Source organism: Pituophis catenifer, unplaced genomic scaffold (genome assembly GCF_029215685.1).
Source record: "Pituophis catenifer annectens isolate HBS135680 unplaced genomic scaffold, rPitCat1.0.hap2 SCAF_2, whole genome shotgun sequence".
Lineage (NCBI taxonomy): Eukaryota > Metazoa > Chordata > Lepidosauria > Squamata > Colubridae > Pituophis > Pituophis catenifer.
In genome coordinates, this window is record NW_027256882.1 from 184,554,427 (window position 1) to 184,574,444 (window position 20,018).

Genomic DNA, 20,018 nt, shown 5'->3' on the forward strand with positions numbered 1-20,018 from the left:
CCCTATTGGCTGCGGGACTTCAGCAATCCGCATTTCAGCAGCCTCTTCCAGTCCCACCTTCTACTTCTCACTCGACTGCTCCTGTTCGCTCCAAGTCTCCATCTCGGTTGGCTCACATTTCTTCTGAAGACTCTGACCAGGATGAGGAGCTACCTGAGGAATTGGAATTCTCAGAGGATGAGGGCCTTACACTGGACACTCCTGCTTTCTCCGGCTTATTCCGGCCCTCTTTGTTTAAATCGCTGCTTCATAAAGCTCGACAGACCACCAATATGGGAGCCCCATCTGCTGAACCTTCTTCTTCCACAGCCCCCCATGAGGCCTTGTTTTCGTCGTCTAAGCCAGGGAAGGATTTTATTCCCTGCTCTCAGCTCTTTTCTGATGTTTTGCAGTCCCCCTGGTCTCAACCGGTCTCTTTGATGGGTCCCACTAGCCTGGACAAAAAGTTGTATTGTGGGGCCCCGGAGCTGGACGTCTTGTTAACATTACCTGTGGTTGACCCACCGATTGCAAATCTTTCTTCTTCTTCGCTTTTGTCTTCTGACGCGTTGGACGTTCTTAAATTGGAGGACAGGAAAGCTGAGGTCAGGAGCATCAGTCCCTTGCCTGGACTATTAAGACTGCGACTGCCACGTCGTTCTTTAATAGAGCCTCGTTGCTTTGGCTGAAGCAGCTTCAGGAGAGGCTGCCGCCGGAAGACACGCATCTTCACCAAGATATAAATAAAATTGTGGCTGCCACCGAATATTCGGCGGATGCCTCGTTAAACTCGGTGAAGTTCGCCTCGAGGGCCTTAGCCTCTTCTGTGACATCTCGCCGGCTGTTTTGGCTCAGAAATTGGAGAGCTGATGCCAGAGCAAAATGGAAGTTGGCGGCGGCCCCTTATAAGGCCCCGAACCTCTTCGGTCCTGCCCTTGATCCTGTTCTGGTCGAGGACAAGGACAAAAGGAAGGTGATGCCGGCGTCTTCGTACCGCAGACTGGAACGGCGCTACGCACCCTATTCTCAGTGTCAGCCTTTTGGTCTTCGTCGGGGTCGGGGGGGCCCTATTCCCAACGTACTTTCTTTCATGGAACCGACCGTTCCTCGGATAGGCAGCGTTTTTGAGACAGGTCCAGGACCAACAGCTCCAGACGACCCTTCCGAGGATCGGGCTTCTGCCAGGCCCGTCGGGGAAAATGACTACAGGTTGCAGGATCCCATTGGCGGTCATCTACAATTTTTCAGCCACCAATGGGAGCGCTCAACCAAGGACGCTTGGATTCTTCGGACGGTGTCTTCCGGCCTGGCTATTGAGTTCCTGGGATGTCCTCCGGCTCGCTATGTCCGCTGTCCAACCCGCCTGTCCCCCGACAAGAAGATTCTCTTACGGAAGGAGGTTCTCCACCTGCTCCACATCCATGCAATCGAGCCAGTTCCACCGGATCAGCATGGCAAGGGGTTCTATTCGACACTCTTTTTGGTTCCAAAGCATTTGGGGGGTTGGAGGGCCATTTTAAATTTAAAGCAGCTGAATCTGTCGGTTCTCTACCGCAGATTCAAGATGCACTCCCTGGGATCCATCCTTGCTGGGGTACGACGTGGCGACTTCCTCCAGTCAGTCGATCTCAGGGAAGCATACCTGCATGTTCCGGTCCTTCCGGACCACCGCCAATACCTGTGTTTCCAAATTGGGGAGGACCATTATCAGTACTGTGCAATGCCCTTCGGCTTGTCATCTGCTCCAAGGACTTTCACAAAACTGGTGGCGGTGGTGGTGTCTGCTCTCCGAATGATACCTGTGAGAGTATTGTGCTATCTGGACGACATTCTAGTCCTGTCATCCTCCAGAAGCCAAGCATCTCGGGACCTGGCCCTTGTCATCGGTTTTTTTCAGGACCACAGGTTCTCGATCAACTTCCCAAAAAGTCACCTTCACCCATCCACTGTTCTCCAGCATTTGGGAGTGGTGATCGACTCGGTTCGGGGCCAGGTCTTCCTCTCTCCGGACAGGGTCGAAAGCATCCGCAACTTGATTCGTCTCATTCAATCCAAGTGGTCTGTTCCTCTCCTCCATCTATCCCAGCTGTTGGGGAAAATGGTCTCGTGCTTTTCAATAGTGCCATGGGCGCGCAGACACACGAGGCCATTGCAGTGGTTCCTGCTCCCTTTTCAACGCAAGGGTCGCAGCGATTCTCTACACAAGGTATCTCTTCCCCCTCAAATTTCCCTGTCCCTCAACTGGTGGACAGGTCCCAAGCTTCTCCTCGGTTCGCAATTTCTGCTCCCGGATCGGCTGACCCTGACTTCCGATGCCAGCCTCTTGGGCTGGGGAGCCCATCTCCACGATCAGATGGTGCAGGGCCGCTGGTCACCTTCAGAACAGACTCTAAGCATCAACCTTTTGGAATTGAGGGCGATTCGACTCACTTTCAGTCCCTGTTGCAGGGCCACCATGTCCTCGTCCTCACGGACAATATTACAGCCAAGGCCCATATCAACAAGGAGGGGGGCACGAGAGCGAGGGACCTGATGCTGGAGGCGGAGAAGCTATTGACTTGGGCCGAAGGTCACGTTCTATCCCTGAAGGCCGATCACATCTTGGGCGTAGACAACGTCCGAGCCAATTGGCTCAGCAGACAACTGATAGACCAGTCAGAATGGCAACTGGATCCCAACATCTTTCGGGAGGCTACAACCATCTTCGGCCTGCCCGTTGTGGACTTGTTCGCCAGTCCAGCGAATGCCCAACTTCCCAGATTTGTGACACGTTACCCGTCCCCAACGGCAGAGGATCACAACACGCTCCGATGCCGCTGGCCACCCGGCCTTTTGTACGTGTTTCCTCTGATTCCCTTGATCCCTCAGGTGATTCGGAAGTTGTTGGAGGAATGTGCGGACCTCCTGCTTGTGGCTCCCAATTGGCCTCATTGACCATGGTATCCAGACCTCGTGGCTCTGTCCGTACTTCCTCCATGGGAGATTCTGCCGAATTGTCACTCTCTGCGCCAGGGAGCAGTCTTCCACCCAGATCCAGGATGGCTCCAATTGGCCGTATGGCGTTTGAGCGGGTCATCCTGCGGAAGGACCATCTCCCCGACTCCGTCATAGCTACTATACAGGCATCTCGAAGACCTTCTACATCGCATATATACGAGTCCTCTTGGCAGGCTTTTTGCACTTGGTGTGCTGACAACCTGGTGGACCCTACGTCGGCTCAGATTGTTGACATTCTCTGTTTTTTGCAATCTGGCCTGGACAAGGGTTTGTCGCCGTCCACCCTTCGTCGACAGACCGCTGCTTTGTCCACAGTCATTCGGTGCCCGCCTTACTCGTCTCTGTCTCAGCATCCGTTGCTCAAAGAATTCTTGCACGGGGCTATGAACTTACGTCCGCCTCCGGTTCATCGGTACCCGACCTGGGACCTTTCCCTTGTTCTTCAGGCGCTTATGCTTCCCCCCTTTGAACCGCTGGGTTCTATATCCCTTAAGTTCTTGTCCTTTAAGATGGCTTTCCTATTGGTGATTACCTTCGCCAGGAGGATATTGGAACTCTCAGCCTTGTCAATCAGGAAAGACTTGTGTATTTTCCACGCCAACACTGTTGTTCTTCACCTGGACCCAACTTTTTTGCCGAAAGTCAACTCTTATTTTCATCGCGCTCAGGAACTAATCCTCCCGGATTTCTGCCCATCACCCAAGCATCAACGTGAAAAGGATTGGCACACCCTTGATGTACGAAGGGCCCTCCGTCGCTATATTCGCAGGACTGAATCCTTCCGGAGAACGGAAGCCCTTTTGGTCTCTTTCCATCCGAGGTCATTGGGCCAAAAAGTATCCCCATCGACCGTGGGCAGATGGATTAAGGCGTGCATATCTACGGCTTATGAACGCCAGGCTAGACTGGTTCCGTCTGGGATTTTGCCTCACTCTACTCGTAGTGCGGCGACGTCTGCTGCCTGGGCCACACAGGCGTCTGTTTCGGACATCTGCCGGGCCGCCACTTGGTCCTTGGTGACGCCTTTTATCAGACACTACAGGGTGGATTCTTTTGCCTCCGCTGAGGCTTCCTTTGGCCATCGAGTCCTGCAAAGTGTTCTTGTGGCGCAGGACTCCGGGGCCTTTAGTCTCCCGCCCTTGTTTTTCTGAGCTTGGGTATATCCCAGCTATGGACTGCAGGAGCAGTGCTTTGGAAAACGAACATTGTCTTACCTGAATGTTCCTTTTCGGAGCACTGCGACTGCAGTCCATCCCCTCCCCTGTTTTTCTTCAATTTGACTATTGGTGTCTGAGCCGGGCCTGGACTTGTTATTGTTTTTTTCTCTACTGTTACCTTTCCTTGGATTAATACTAGGTGGTCGCGCCTTCGTTCAAAGACTGGTGCATTATGGGAGTGAGAGGCGTGGCCACAGGACAAAGAGAGACATTAATTTGAAATAATCACCCAGTCAAAAATGAAGTGATGATGAAGGAACCCAGCTATGGACTGCAGTCGCAGTGCTCCGAAAAGGAACATTCAGGTAAGACAATGTTCATTCTCTTTCAGATTCTTTAACCTTAAAGGAAAAAAAAACCCCTTTTTTAAACATCCATTTTAAAATTCTAAACTTGACTTTAAAAATATTTGGGAAATCAATAAATTCTAATGCATCTTTTTTTTCCTCTTTACATATTTTCAAATAATATTTTACAAAATGATATTTCAATTATAACATTATAAACAATTTATTATGTTTAAGTAATTCATAAAGCTTGTAAAATATTACAAGCTTTAGGAATTACTTAAACATTATAAATATAAAAATACATTTCAAACCCACTCTCAAATTACATATTTGAGAATGTTAATGAGTTAATTGGACTTAGGATGGTTTTTAAGTTTAAGTCACTCCTTCCAGCTTATCTTTGTAGAATAAAATATTTTTCTTCTCTGGAATGTCTATCAAGTAATTATAGACCTCTCTTTTTCTCAAGGAATTATCAACTTTGTTAGTATCCATGAAGAAAAAATCCCAAACTTGTCCTTGAAAGTTGCAGATTTTCTTTGAACTCTTCTTTTAATTGTGCTGGGGGGTTTATATTTAAATCATCATCATAATAAAGATTGGTGTCAGATTTGTATTTTAAAATTGCAATAGGATCTTTTGCATTTTCAGCTACTCTTGAAATTGCCGCAGTGGTTTGGTAACTTTCTACATATAATTGCATCTCTGAAGTAATTTGAGTAGTTTTTATAACATTCTTAGATCTATAAATTGAAGGGTTTTATTTAAGAATTTTTCAAACACATCTCTGATAACTTGCTCAAATCTATACTCCATCTTAACTCCCTCTTGTGGTCGAAAAGTAGATTTTTATAAGTCATTTAAGAATTGCTAACCAATCATAATTCATAAAAATTGGAAAGTTTTAGCCACCCACAGCAAAGCAGACCAACCTACAAATTACTTAAAAATAGTAAAATAAAATCACAACTTTGTATCCTTATATTTCTCCATCACAGTTTAAAAAAAAAAAAAGATACTCCACACTTCCTTATTTAGCTTGCTTTCAACAACCCTCCTCTTTCCTGTCATTTAACAATAAAAAGGTCCCCAAAATGCTGGACAATGCAAATAACTGTACCTTCAGAACATAAATCTGACATCAGCTTTTTTTATGATGATGGTTTGAGTATAACCCTCCCAATGTAACTGAAACGAGGATCAAGTAAATTCACAATTCTCAAGAGGTCAAGTTTGGGACTCATCCCGCATGTGCAGCACAGTTAGAAGATGAAGTTGGATGACTCCAGCCCGCCCTGCCACCTGCCTCCCCTCACCTTGTGGAAGCAGCATTGGTAGCAGGCGAAGGTAGAGGCATGGGGAGGCACGCAATCCTGCAGCGTCACCTCCCCCATCCAAGCTGCGGTGGCCATGGGCAAGCAAAGACATACTGTGGGATGGAGCATGCAGGTGGGTGGCCACCCAGCACTTCCAACTGGCCAGATAATGTGTCTCCTCCCCTGTGCCTCTGCCTGCTGCTTAGGGCCAGCCTGGCAGTCACAGCATCTCAGACCCACCTGCACTGTGCATGTTGTGGAGCCCCTCAGCTGCCGGGCTGCCGCCAGATACCGTTAGCCCCCACACACTTACTGTCTCCTGTGCTCTCTCTGGGGAGCGTCCAGCAGGGGTGGCCATCACTGTCTCTGGGGTGGCCTTGTGGGCCAAGTCTCATTCCTGCCCTCAAACAATAAGGCTGGTGTATACGAGCAAGTGAACCTGGGACATGGATGGTGTTGTTTCCTGTGCCTAGCCTTAGATCCGACCTGTGGAGCTGCCCTGCCACTTCAGCACCGCCCCCTGTGCGTGCACCCAGGGGGCAGGGCTGGGGTGGCCCCTTGCGTGCTCCAGGGCAAACCTGCGGATCTAAAGCTGGCCGTGTTTCAACCCCGCTGGCTGCCAGCAGGTTGTACATTGGCACCCAGTAGGCCTGGACTGGGCTGAGGCACCGCGGGCCAGTCCTTCCCTGCTTCCAGGGCAGCTCTGTGGGCCGGATCCAGCCCACGGGCCTTGAGTTTGACACCCCTGCCCTATAGCATTTCAGACAAATGGTTATCCAATCTCTTTTTAAAAACTTCCAGTGTTGGAGCATTTACAACTTCTGGAGGCAAGTTGTTCCACTGATTAATTTTTCTAACTGTCAGGAAATTTCTCCTTAGTTCTAGGTTGCTTCTCTCCTTGATTAGTTTCCACCCATTGCTTCTTGTCCTGCCCTCAGGTGCTTTGGAGAATAGCTTGACTCCCTCTTCTTTGTGGCAGCACCTGAGATATTGGAACACTGCAATGTTACCCCTAATCTTTCTCTTCATTAAACTAGACAGATCCAATTCCAGCAACCGTTCTTTGTATGTTTTAGCCTCCAGTCCCCTAATCATCTTGATTGGTCTTCACAGCACTCTTTCTAGAGTCTCAACATGTTTTTTACAAGGTGGCGACCAAAACTGGATGCAGTATTCCAAGTGTGACCTTACCAAAGCATTATAAAGTGGTATTAACACTTCACATGATCTTGATTCTATCCCTCTGTTTATGCAGCCTAGAACTGTGTTGACTTTTTTGGCAGCTGCAGCACACTGCTGGCTCATATTTAAATGATTGTCGACTAGGACTCCAAGTTCCCTTTCACAGTTACTACTATTTTTTATTTTTTATTATTTTTGGATATACATCAATATCATTATATGAACATGAACCCCAAGGGGATAAAATCACCCTGTAGGGGTGACGAAGAAAGGAGGGGCACCCTGCAGGTCACGGAGAGCGGCTGTTCTCCAGCAGGACCCAGGGATTCCCTCCCATCCAACGACAAAAAGGAGAAGCAGACGGGTTGGATTCTACCGGTTCGGACCGGTTCAGGCAAACCAGTACCTCTGACGATCAGCTGGGAGCGAACCAGTTCGCTCTGATGATTAGGTGGGCCTGCCTACCCGTGCGCTTTAATGACCTATATCTTCTCAGCTGATTCACATGGCAGAGCGGATTGCCACGCCTCATCTGTGTTACTTTCCAGCAATAATGTGGAAGGTAAGTTTTTGTAAAACTCTCCACACGTGTGCAGCATGTGCACGAAGCACACAGCACCAGTTTAACACGGTTGTTAAACTGGCAGGATCCCACCACTGGAGACAGCCATTATGGCTGCTGTGAAGCTGTGGCAGCCAAAGAAACAAAGAATGTGCTGGAGTGGTGTAGATGAACAGTGATTGGAACTTGGTGAGGTGATTCTTTTTTTAGCTTAGAACCTAACCCCAAAGAAAATAAAACCTGGAAAAGAGACTCTTTGAAATGCTTGTTAAAGTGGTGAATAATTACAGAGAGAAAAATTATAGACCCGAATTAGAGGGAGAGCGCAAAAATCTTTAAAATATAGAAAGATTGGATTTTCAAATTTTATTGGCAATATTTTGGTAAGGCATTTTAAAATGCTGGAATTATTTGTCTGAATATTGATTATTTGCAAAAAAAAACCTGAAATATTTGTCAGATTTTGTGCAACGTTGAAATTTAAGCTAAAGGCACCATCTACTTGTGAATGGAATATATACCAAACTCCTACAACCTTAGGAAGTACTGATAAGACAAAGGGAAAAAAAAGTGGAAATAAATAACACCTGGAGAACCAGGGTGGATAAAAATCAATGATTTTTTTAAAAAAATCAAAAAAATCAGATTTTTTTTTATTTAAATCGGATTTTTTTGATTTTTATCAAATTTATTTTAATAAAAAACTTTTGGGGTAAAAATCTATCATAAAATAGTTTTCTATTTAAGATACATAATTTAGTTTATTCAGCATGAAATGGAGCTTAGTTATGTAGCATGAGGCTATATATTCTGCAACACTGGGACTATCGGTGAGTCAACAGTGGGTCAAAGGAATAGCAGAGATAACAGTTGCTCTTTAAAAATTATGAATTAAATCGAGTTGATTTAAATCAAGCCTTTTTACTAGTGATTTAAATCATGATTTAAATTGTGATTTAAATCAACTCGATTTAAATCAAATCCACCCTGTGGAGGACTGCTGTGCTATCTACTGTTTTATATCTGTCTACTTCATGGTTATTGGAAGATTAACATTCAGATTATGGAAAACATCTAAAGAAAGTGACTTTTAAATGCCAAGATCTATGATTGAATTTACAGAGTGGACTTAAGGAGACATTTGGAAATCTTGCTGGATTACCTAAATGGAACTAATTGACTAACTGTGGGACACAAAGAACAATAACTATTGCATTCCCCTGAGGAGCAACGCTAGGATTGAGCAAATGGTTTCTAAGATGGCTTTCTGAGGTCATAGACAATTGAGACTTTGGGGCGGTGACAGGCTACTGAGCAATATTTGGACCTATCAAAATAAGACGAGATGTTGCATCAGGGGAAGATGAGTGGATTTCAAAAAGAAATGGTGTTGATGCTCCAAAGTACTTATGATATGTTGATAAAGAACTACAGGGAGATAAAAGACTTAATGCATGACATTGTGGGGAAATCAGAAAATGTTCAACAAGAGACAATGAATAAAGATCATAAAACACAGGAAATAGAGGAGATAATAGAAAGACCAGAGGAAAAGACAGAACAGATAAATCAACAAATAAAACAAGAGAAGAAGGAGACAATAAAGACTTATGAATCAAATAAGGGACAATATATATTAAGAGATCAAAAATGGGATTGGATAAAAAGAAATATATTTTTGAAGAGAAGATAGGGGCTTGGGCAGATCCTCCGGAGGTACGGCAGTAAAAGATAGTAGAGATGGAAGAAACATTTGGGTTAAATAGGAAAGATGTAGACAGAGACAAAGACCCAAGGGAGGAGTTTGGGAGGCAAATCAAAAAACGAATAAGAATTGAAATACTAAAGCGGACAAGAGATGATGTTTAGAAAGGGAATGCTGTTTAATATAAGATTGGCTTTATTGAGAGCTAGAATAGAGGTAAAAATAAGATTAAGGGGGAATATATATGTTTTTAAACTTCCGGTGGCGGTATCTCAGCGGTGCAGTGGGAAGAGAATGGTCTCTGTTCTCTAACCTCGAATTTTTCATGTTTTGGGGACCCTTCGGGGCACAAAAAGCCTGGAGGGCATTGTGGACTAGAGGGGAAGTCTAGAGTGTGGCCAAGTGAAGGGCGATCACTTGTTGCATGAATGGACACCCCTGTCAAACCAGCATGAAGGTGTCTGACAGCTTTCTATGGCAGACCTGAGGCTGCGATGAGCCAGTGAGTACAGAGAGAAGATTTTTACAGCAGACGGTGTCATTTCATGTGAAAACCGCAAGATTAATGATTGATTTGAAGAGTGAAGCCTGCCTTTTCTGGTTAAAAGAATTCCAGTGGAGAGAGCGAGCAGCGATTTGGCAGAGGGGAAATGAGTCAGCACAATACATCTAACCTTTAAGGCGGCGACAAGGAGGAAGATTGTGATGTTTCGGCAAGACGGTGGATATCTGGTGTGAACTGAGAATTAAAGGGAAAGAGAAAGCAAAGAAGGAGAGAAACTTGGCATAGTAGAGTGACAGGAAAGGAAAGGAGAAGAAGCGAGGATGGACATTGCCATGAATTAACAGTAAGAGAAGTTTGATTGGACGAGTGCTCGAGCCAGAAAAAAAAAGGAAAGAACTTTCTGTTCTATTTGAACTTTTGAATAGAAGATTCGAAGGAGATTGAGGTGGAATAAAAGAGGAGGGGGAAAACAGACTTAAGAGACTATTATACATTATCTATATAAATGGAGCAAAAGAGACCTGGGAGGAGCTAAGAGCTATAATCAAGAGAAGACATAAAGATCTATACTTCTCTAAACTTTGCGTTTAATATATACTTAGTGGATATTTACAAGTCTTTACTGAACAATTGAACAACAGCAAATCAACTAAGAAGATTTAAATACCGTATTTTTCGGAGTATAAGACGCACCTTTTTACCCCCAAAAACGGTGTGAAAATCTGGGTGCGTCTTATACTCTGAATGTAGCCCCGCCGGACCCCACCCGTTGGACATTTTTGGGCAGTTCCAGGAGGGGATCTGGGACGGGGCACAGTCTGAGGAACAACCCTCTTCGGGATGGTCTTGGGGTGGGGAGAATCTGCCCGGCAGCTTTGGGGAACAAGGCAGACCCCACAGTTTGCGGCTGGTCACCCCTCTGGCCGCCCAGCAGGCATCTTAGGGCAGATAATGGTCACAATGACTTCACTCCCCAGCGATGTGAGGAGCCGCCGCCTAAGCCCTCTCTGTGCCCAGGAGCTGAGCGAGCTGAACGGGAGCTCCTAAAGTGAAACATCCCTCCTTTCCAGCCACCGCTGCCCGGATTCCCCAATGCAATTCTCAGAGCCGCGTTTCAGGTGGCAGGCGGCCAGTTCCCCTGCAATGTGCAGTGGGGAACTGGGAACCGTTTTGGATTCGGGGAGGGGATTGCAGCACTGCTGCCTGAAAGTGCTTTTCTTCCCATTGCACATTGCAGAGCCGGGCGCCCTCATCCTCCTTCTCAGCAGACTCACCTTCTCTTTCCTCCTGGCCAGATCTGCTACCTAAAACATGATGCAATTTTTTTGCCTCTGCACACCCCATGTTTGGAATTGGGAAGGAGATTGCGGGTCTGCTGCCCGAAAACGCTTTCCTTTGGCATCAGGATTCAGCAGCAGGGCGTCCCAGAATGCCCGGGAACTTTTCCTGTGCGGCTTGGCAGCGGCAGCGGTGGTGACTGTGGGGCATCCTGGAACACCCAGGAAGTTTTCCTGTGTGGCTTTTGCCACAGCAGGCAGCGGCGGTGGCTGCAGGGCGTCCTGGAACGCCCAGGAAGTTTTCCTGCACAGCTTTTCCGGTGTCTGCCTCCCTTCACATGCGGTGCACATGTGCAGCAGCACAGGGAAATCTGCTTGCCCTCCCGTAAAACTGTCGCTGCCGCCATCCCTCTCAGTCCCAGCGCAACGGGTCCGTCTCCCCGAAGGGCCGCCCGCCCACCCACTGGCTAGGCCGGGCCAGGCTGGGCCGAAAGCAGCATGTCTCTCATCACGGGCTGCATGTGTGACCCGACCTTGGAAGGCAAAGGCGTGGAAAGGCCGCTTGGAAGGCAGGCAAGCATGCCAGGCTGCAGGGAAGGGAGGGGAGCTGCTAACTCCCTTCCCTATGGCCGGGTGGCCCTGACATGCTTGGCTGCCTTCCATGCGCCCTTCCCCGCGGTCCGGTGGCCAGGCCCACTTGCCTTCCTTCCTCCCCCACCACCACTTCTTTGTTTGGCTGCTTACCTTCTACTGCGGCTGGTCTGGAGTCGGGAAAGCAAGCTAATCGGAGTTTTTGCTGGCCCCCAGCCAGCCGCCATTGCTGGAAAGTGGCTGGGAAAGAAGTCTCTGAAAAGGCTTCTTTACCAACCGCTTTCTCTGAAGGCAAGCTGCTGCCATCGCCGCCATGTTCTTCACATATGCACATATCCCATTTGACTTGCAAGGCAATGGGATGCGCATGCGTGAAGAACATGGCAGCTGGGGCGAGGAAGTGGCAGCCGTGCGATCAGTTCGGGGGCGTGGCCCCTGGTAGCCATTGCTACCAGTTCTCCGAGCAACTAAAAATTTTTACTACCGGTTTTCCCGAACTGGTGCAAACCGGTAGCAACCCACCACTGATTTATATGTTAGAGTGAAGATATATACATATGCATGTATATAGCATATCTATATGTGTGTTATGTATATGTACACTTTTGAGAGCAGGCAACAGAATTTCATTTTTAATGTGTGCCAGAGTCTCACAGAAAAAAAAATGACAATAAAGATTATCTTATCTAAGCTTCCATTCTGTTTCTACAGTTAGAGAAACAGTAATATTGTACAAATTCCTGAATTAAAAAAAGTACTGTTAAAAAAACTGTTAATAAATAAAAGCAGTTTCCCTTGTTTCAGGGTGAAATCCAGCAGATTCTGACAGGTTCTGGAGAACTGGTAGTGGAAATTTTGAGTAGTTTGGAGAACTGGCAAATACCATCTCTGGCTGGTCCAGATTAGGGTGGGAATGGAGATTTTGCAATATCCTTCCCCCAGGAGTGAGGAGGGAATGGGGATTTTGCAGTATCCTTCCCCTGGAGTGGGGTCAGAATGGGGATTTTGCAGTATCCTTCCCTTGGAGTGCGGTGGAAATGGAGATTTTGCAATATCCTTCCCCTGCCACACCCACCAAGCCATGCCCACCAAGCCACACCATGCCCACCAAGCCATGCCCACAGAACCGCTAGTAAAAAAATTTGAATTTCACCACTGCCTTGTTTCCCTATTTTATTTCTTCAAAGTACTCAGTATATTATCTTTCTTACGAACACTGACCAGCATTTTTCTATGATCTTGCAAAATGTAAAAAATTTGTCATTAATGAGCCATCAGTCTATGTACACTAAGATTTGGGGAATGGAATGCTTTCTGGACAATTGCAGTGTGTCATATCTGATGACATACATTTAAAAATAATTTCTTAGTAAAATTTCTTGTTCATAGTATCTGTTTTAAGCTCTCATAGTAATATATTGTCAATATATTTTGCAGAGATTTCCTGCCCCGTGGGTCTGGAATTGTTACCCGAAGACCTCTCATTCTTCAGCTTATTTTTTCTAAAACAGGTGTGTGGTCCCTTCATTTATGCTTAAAAAGTAATCCAAATTCTTTTGTGAATAATGTTATATTCATGTATAGTTTCTTCTTGGACTTAGAGTACTTTATATATTCAATCATGCCTTAAAAATTAGTAAGCATGATGAAGTATTTGGTATGGTTAAATTATGATAATAGATTATAATTCTTACGTGAGTACTCAAAGATTTCCCTTAGATTTGTATTTGAGCATCACATGAGATATCTCTTCTCTTTCAGAATATGCAGAATTTTTGCACTGCAAATCTAAGAAGTTTACAGATTTTGATGAAGTCCGACAGGAGATTGAAGCTGAGACTGATAGGGTGACAGGAACAAACAGAGGCATTTCTCCTATTCCTATTAACCTGAGGGTATATTCACCACATGGCAAGTGTTATGGGTTTTTGTAAAAATTGAATATTATATCTTCTTAATATCTAGGAAAGAAGATGGAGATTTGGAAAATATTATTCAGAAAATCTATGCATTCCTATCCTTTCTGGAAAATAGATACAGGTAGTCCTAGATTTACAACCACAGCCTGGAGTTTTGGGTCTAAGTTGTTGCAATCATAAGTCTAGTCTCCACATGACTGGGCTCAAATTTATGATCATTTTTATAACGATCGTTATAAAATGTTAAATGTTATTATAACAAAAATGTTATAAAATGATTGTCAAGAAAATAATTGTGATTGTTAAGCAAATCATATAGTTGTTAATGGAATCACATCATAAGTTAAACCCAGCTTATCCATTAGGTATTTTTTGCTTTTTTTAAAAGACAAAAAATGTTGGAAAATGCAATCACGTGACTGCAAGATGCTACAACCAGTTGTAAATGTAAGCCAGTTGCCAAGTGCCTGAAATATGATCACATGACCACAGAAGCTGGTGCAAGAGTCATAATTTCGAGGAGAGGTCTTAAGTAACTTTTTTTCATCATAATGAAGTCCCTCATAACTTTGAATAGTCATTAAGCGACTGATTGTAAGCTGAGGACAATAGTAACAATTGTCCTATTTATTGAAGAGATGATATTGAAAGAATGAAGAAAGCTCCACTACAACAAAGTCAAGAGATAAATCAGACCCCAAACATTGAAAATATCTTTCAATCTCATTATCTTTGTAAGGAAAAGAGGATTTTGAAAATCTCTTCTTTGATCTAATTAGCTGCCTGACAGGGATATTCATTTATCTCCGTGTATGCTGTATGTACACTGACACATAGACGCACTTGCCCATACTTGCGCGCGTGTACACAAACACACACACACACACACACACATATATATACACACATACACACACATACACGCGCACACACACATACATACATTTGAGGGTAGGAATGTACAAAATATTTCAATATGAAATGTTTTGTGCATTGAATTTCACAAAATGCTTCATTTTTAAGTTTATAGTTGGCCGTCTCAAGCATTTTGAAAGTGTGAATGGGGATTTTTTGATGTGCCAATTAAAACAATTGAATAAGGGGAATTATGATATAATTTTTATTTTTATTTATTTTTATTTATTTTATTTTTGGATTTATATACCGCCCTACTCCCAAAGGACTCAGGGCGATGAACAGACAAAAAATAAAACACACATAATACAAAATTTAAAAAACAATATAAAAACACATTAAATATTTGGCCCAAACAAATTAAAACACCCCTATTATTTTAAAACAAATTTAAAATTAACAATGAAAAGGAAGTTAGGCCAGGCCAGCCTGTTGAAATAAAAAGGTCTTGAGGGCTTGGTGGAAAGTGCGTAAGTCCGGGATCCTCTGTATCTCCGGGGGGAGCTCGTTCCAAATGGCAGGTGCCTCCACAGAGAAGGCTCTCTCCCTGGGGGCCGCCAGTTGACATTGTTTGACCGATGGCACCCTGAGAAGCCCCTCTCTATGGGAGCGTACTGGCCGGTGAGAGGCTACTGGTGGCAGAAGGCGGTCTCGTAAGTACCCAGGTCCTAAGCCATGGAGCACTCTAAAGGTGGTAACCAAGACTTTGAAGCGTACCCGGAAGACCACCGGGAGCCAGTGCAGCTCGCGCAGGAGAGGTGTTACATAGGAACGCCATGTCACTCCCATAACCACTCGCACGGCCGCATTCTGGACCAGTTGGAGCCTCCGGGTGCTCCTCAAGGGGAGCCCCATGTAGAGAGCATTACAGTAGTCCAGGCGGGAGGTGACAAGGGCATGAGTGACCGTGCGTAAGGAGTCCCGATCCAGAAAGGGACGCAACTGGCGAATCAGGCGAACCTGATAGAAAGTCCTCCCAGCCACAGCTGTCAAATGCTCTTCTAAAGACAGACATGAATCCAGGAGGACACCCAAGTTGCGAGCCCTCTCCGTGGGGGCCAACGACTTGCCCCCAATAGTCAGTGATGGCACCAACTGACTATATCGGGACGCCGGAAAACACAGCCACTCAGTCTTGGATGGGTTGAGCCTGAGTCTGTTTTTCCTCATTTTAATAAGGAAGAGTGAAAGTGCTTTTTTTACAATGTTACTAGCAGCAAAAGTATATAGTTACCTTCAGGAAAATACTGAAGGGAATAATATATCCACTCTCAAGATGGAATTCTTTTGTAATTCTTTGGAAATAATGTCATAACCTATGAGTATAATAATTAAAAGCTGAGAGTATTTAAGTCAGTTCTAAAGATGACTTTAATTTATTTTTATTTTTTAATTTCCCTCTCATTTAAATGAGCTTGCTCTTGGCTTTAATAGACACCCCACCCCACCCTTCTATGTGGAAAGGTTTTGGAAAAACCTCTTAAGGTCCAAAGCTGATTTAAGACAAAACAACATTTTTCAGATGAAGTTCTTAGTCTTTGCTGATTTTCTTTTCAGTGCTGAATCTGACTCTGATTGATCTTCCGGGTATAACTAAAGTGCCAGTGGGTGACCAACCCCAGGACATAGAATACCAGATCAAAGATATGATTTTACAGTTTATTAGCAGAGAGAGCAGCTTGATTCTTGCTGTGACTCCAGCCAATATGGATTTGGCCAACTCTGACGCGCTCAAACTGGCTAAAGAAGTTGACCCACAAGGTAAATTATGTTTTTATATTTGCTTGGATGTAGTAGATATATACATATATACAGTGGTGGGATTCAATATTTTTAACAACCGGTTCTGTGGGCGTGGCTTAGTTGGGGGTGTGTGGCTTTGTGGTCATGTGACTGTGGGCGTGGCTAGCTGGTCATGTGACCGGGTGGGCGTGGCTATGTGCATAGGGACTACTCAGAGGGCTGAAAAAAGTCATTTCTGACTTGTCCTCTCACTTATGACCATACTCACATTTATGCCCATTGCGGCATTCTTTTTTTTTTTTATTGCAAAAGTTTTACAATTACATTTTCACCCCTTTTTCCCCCCCCCACCACCCACCCAAACTTCCCAACCTCCCTAACCCTCCCTAACCCTCCCCTCCCCCCAGACTTCCACACAATATACTCATATCAGGTAAAAAACCCCCCTTAGTATAAAACGTGTATAAAACTTGAACCCCTCCCTCCCCCTTATAATTTTTCTTTTTATCTTCATTACATTAAAATATTTCTAATACATTATTTTCAAATAAAAGCTATTTGATACTTCCTAGTTTGATATTTGTTCTGAACATATTCTATCCACTTTTTCCATTCCCATTCATAAGTCTCTTGTAAACAATCTTTTAAGTATGCTGAAATCTTCGCCATCTCTGCAAAACTGGCCATCTTCAAAGTCCATTCCTCAATAGTGGGCAAAGCTTCGTTTTTCCAGTATTTACCTATCAACAATCTTGCTGCTGTTATCATATACAATATCAATTTTGTTTCACCCAATGTAAAACCCTTAACTATACCCAATAAAAACAATTGTGGAGAAAATTGAATTTTTTTCTTCAAAACATTCTGCATGACCCACCAAATTTTTATCCAAAAAGCCTTAACTTTCCTACAGGTCCACCAAACATGATAATACGTAGCATCCAAGCATTCACATCTCCAACATTTTGGCTGAACATTAGGGTACATACATGACAACTTTTTGGGGTCTAAATGCCATCTATAAAACATTTTATAGAAATTTTCCCTCAAATTCTGCGATTGTGTAAATTTAACGTTCTGAACCCAAATTTTTTCCCACGTTTCCAACATCACTGGTTCTTCAAAATTTTGTGCCCACTTAATCATACAATCTTTAACTAATTCGGTTTCTGAATCCCTTTCTAACAAAACATTATAGAGCCTTTTAATATGCATTGGACCTTTCTCTTTTATATGTCTAACCAATTCTTCCTCATGCAACATAATACCAGTTTTTTGGTCCTCTTTCCATCTCAATTGCAATTGATTATATTGTAGCCAAGTTAAATTAATCCCTTCAGCCAACAGTGTCTGTAGTGTCTTCAGCTGCCATCTGCCCGCATCTGTAAAAAGAACCTCTTTATATAAAAACCCCCCGAGTGACATTATATTTGTATTCCACAAAGTATGACCAAGATCCAGCCATAGCGGTATTTTATAATCCCATTTGAATCGGTGCTTCTTCCAAACTCTCATCAAAGAGTCTCTAAGTATATGGCTTTTAAATACTTTGTCGACTTTGTTGTCATAAAATAAGTAGGCATGCCATCCAAATTCAAGATCAAAACTTTCTACATTCAATATTCCAGTCTTTTTCCTTCCAAACCAATCACTTGTTAGAGTCAAAGCTGCTGCATCATAATATAGGTTAGGTAGGTTTGGAAGTTTAAGACCTCCCCTTTCTGGAACATCTTGCATAATTTTCAATTTCACTCTCGGTTTTTTCTCGTTCCAGACAAACTTATTCACTCCAGTTTGCCACACTTTCAATTGTTTATCACTTTTAAGCACCGGAATAATTTGAAACAAAAAAAGAAATCTTGGCAAAATGTTCATCTTAACTGCTGCTATTCTTCCAAGTAGAGACAGTTGCAGTTTTTTCCAAGTCTCCATATCTTTCTGCACCTCTCGCCACAACACCTCATAATTATTTTGAAACAATTTCGTATTTGATTCTGCAACCTGGACTCCTAGATATTTTACCCTTGGTACAACCTCAAAACCTGCCCTCCTTTCAAGCTCATGTTTACGATCTTGTGTCATATTTTTAACTATCATCTTAGTCTTTTTATGATTCAGTCTAAAACCTGAAACTTTACCATAGTCTTGTATAATGTCCTTCATCAGGATTATTGATTCCATTGGCTGTGTTAGGGTAACAACTAGATCGTCTGCAAATGCCTTTATTCTGTAATCCTCTTGCCTTATCATTATACCTTTCAAGATATTAGAGTCCCGTATTGCGGCATTCTTAACAACTGTGTCAGTCATTTCACCACTACTTCTCTTCACCATGGTGCCAAGATAGGGCGTAAGACATAAAATGTGAGGACAGTCGTAAGTTCAAGGACTGGTCAAAAGTGTGAGGACCGGTCAAAAATAACTTTTTCAGCCTTCTGACTAGTCCATATGCACATAGGGACTATTCAGAGGGCTAAAAAAGTCATTTCTGACTGATCCTCACATTTTTGACCGGTCCTCACACTTATGACCTTCCTCACATTTATGCCCATTGTGGCATTCTAAACAACTGTGTCAGTCATTTCACCACTACTTGTCTTCACCACAGTGACAAGATAGGGCGCAAAACATAAAATGTGAGTACAGTCGTAAGTGCGAGGACTGGTCAAAAGTGCGAGGACCGGTCAAAAATAACTTTTTCAGCCCTCTGAGTAATCCATAATGCACAAAAGGATACAGCAATAGAGAGGGATGAAGGAAGGAGAAGAGAGATGGAAGAAAGAAGGAGAGACAGGGAAGGAAGAGAAGGGAGGAAGGGAAGGGAAATTAGAGTAAGAGTGAGGGTAAGAGAGGGAGGAAGAGAGGAGGAGAAGAAGAGGGGGGGGAAGAGAAAGTAAGAAGGAAAGAAAAGAGAGAAGTGGTAGGTTTGAGGAGAAAGATTGCTGTACAGTAAAAAAGATGAAATGGAAGAAAGGCAACCCCAAACAAATATAAAGATATTAAGATAAAGAATGAATTGTTAAACTTTAAAGAATAAAAGAGAATAAATATGAATAAATAGCAGTAATTAAAACACACATACAAACATACAATGTATTTTCTTTGAACAGAGTATTTGGCCAGTTCACAAATTTAAACAGTGTTTAGTCATTTCAATTAAATTTACAATTTCTATATTTCCTTTTTGCCATATTTATTCCTTATCTATTTTTTTTAAAAAAACAATATTACCCTTCATCCTCATTTCTAATCTTAATCAAATTCAATTTTTCCCTTCTATTCTATATTATACCCCTTCTCATTGTCATCTATTTTTATATCCATCCTCACATTGGTTAATTATGTAATATTACAGTTGTTTAATATAAATTCAACATTTTAATATAAATCAATTAGTTATATAACTATCTTTTTTGTATATTAATCAATATGAACATTAATATTCCAATTATTTCCATGCAATCCAATTTTTTACAAATCAATTAATTATATTTACCAATAATAATAAACCAAATAATTTCCCCCATATATTCCTCCAAACCACAACTTAACCATTTCTGCTTTCAACACAATATACAATTAATAGTATCTCAATTATTACAATTCCCTATTTAAATAGAGCTTTTTTTCTTTTGTGTTTTAAAATCTTGAACTCTCCTCTTTTTCCCTAAAGAGGAAATACCTCTTTAGGGAAAACTACCTTTCCACTAAAGGTAGTTTGCACCTACCTTTTTTGGTGAGGAAAAAGAAAAGAAATCTGCCTGCCTAATTTTCCAAGTTGCAGCAACAGTAAAGCAGGCTTTTACTTTCAGTTTCGTTT

General features: G+C 43.3%; 1 protein-coding gene across 9 annotated transcripts in view; it reads left to right on the forward strand.

The window, feature by feature from the left end:
• Positions 1–20,018, forward strand: part of DNM2 (dynamin 2) — a 238,751-nt gene that overhangs the window by 54,091 nt on the left and 164,642 nt on the right. For all 9 annotated transcript variants that reach the window (XM_070938319.1, XM_070938320.1, XM_070938322.1 and 6 more), the window contains exons 2-4: positions 13,059–13,132; positions 13,383–13,532; positions 16,013–16,216. In XM_070938319.1, the coding sequence (XP_070794420.1) occupies positions 13,059–13,132; positions 13,383–13,532; positions 16,013–16,216 (428 nt within the window). The remainder of the gene's footprint in view (positions 1–13,058; positions 13,133–13,382; positions 13,533–16,012; positions 16,217–20,018) is intronic.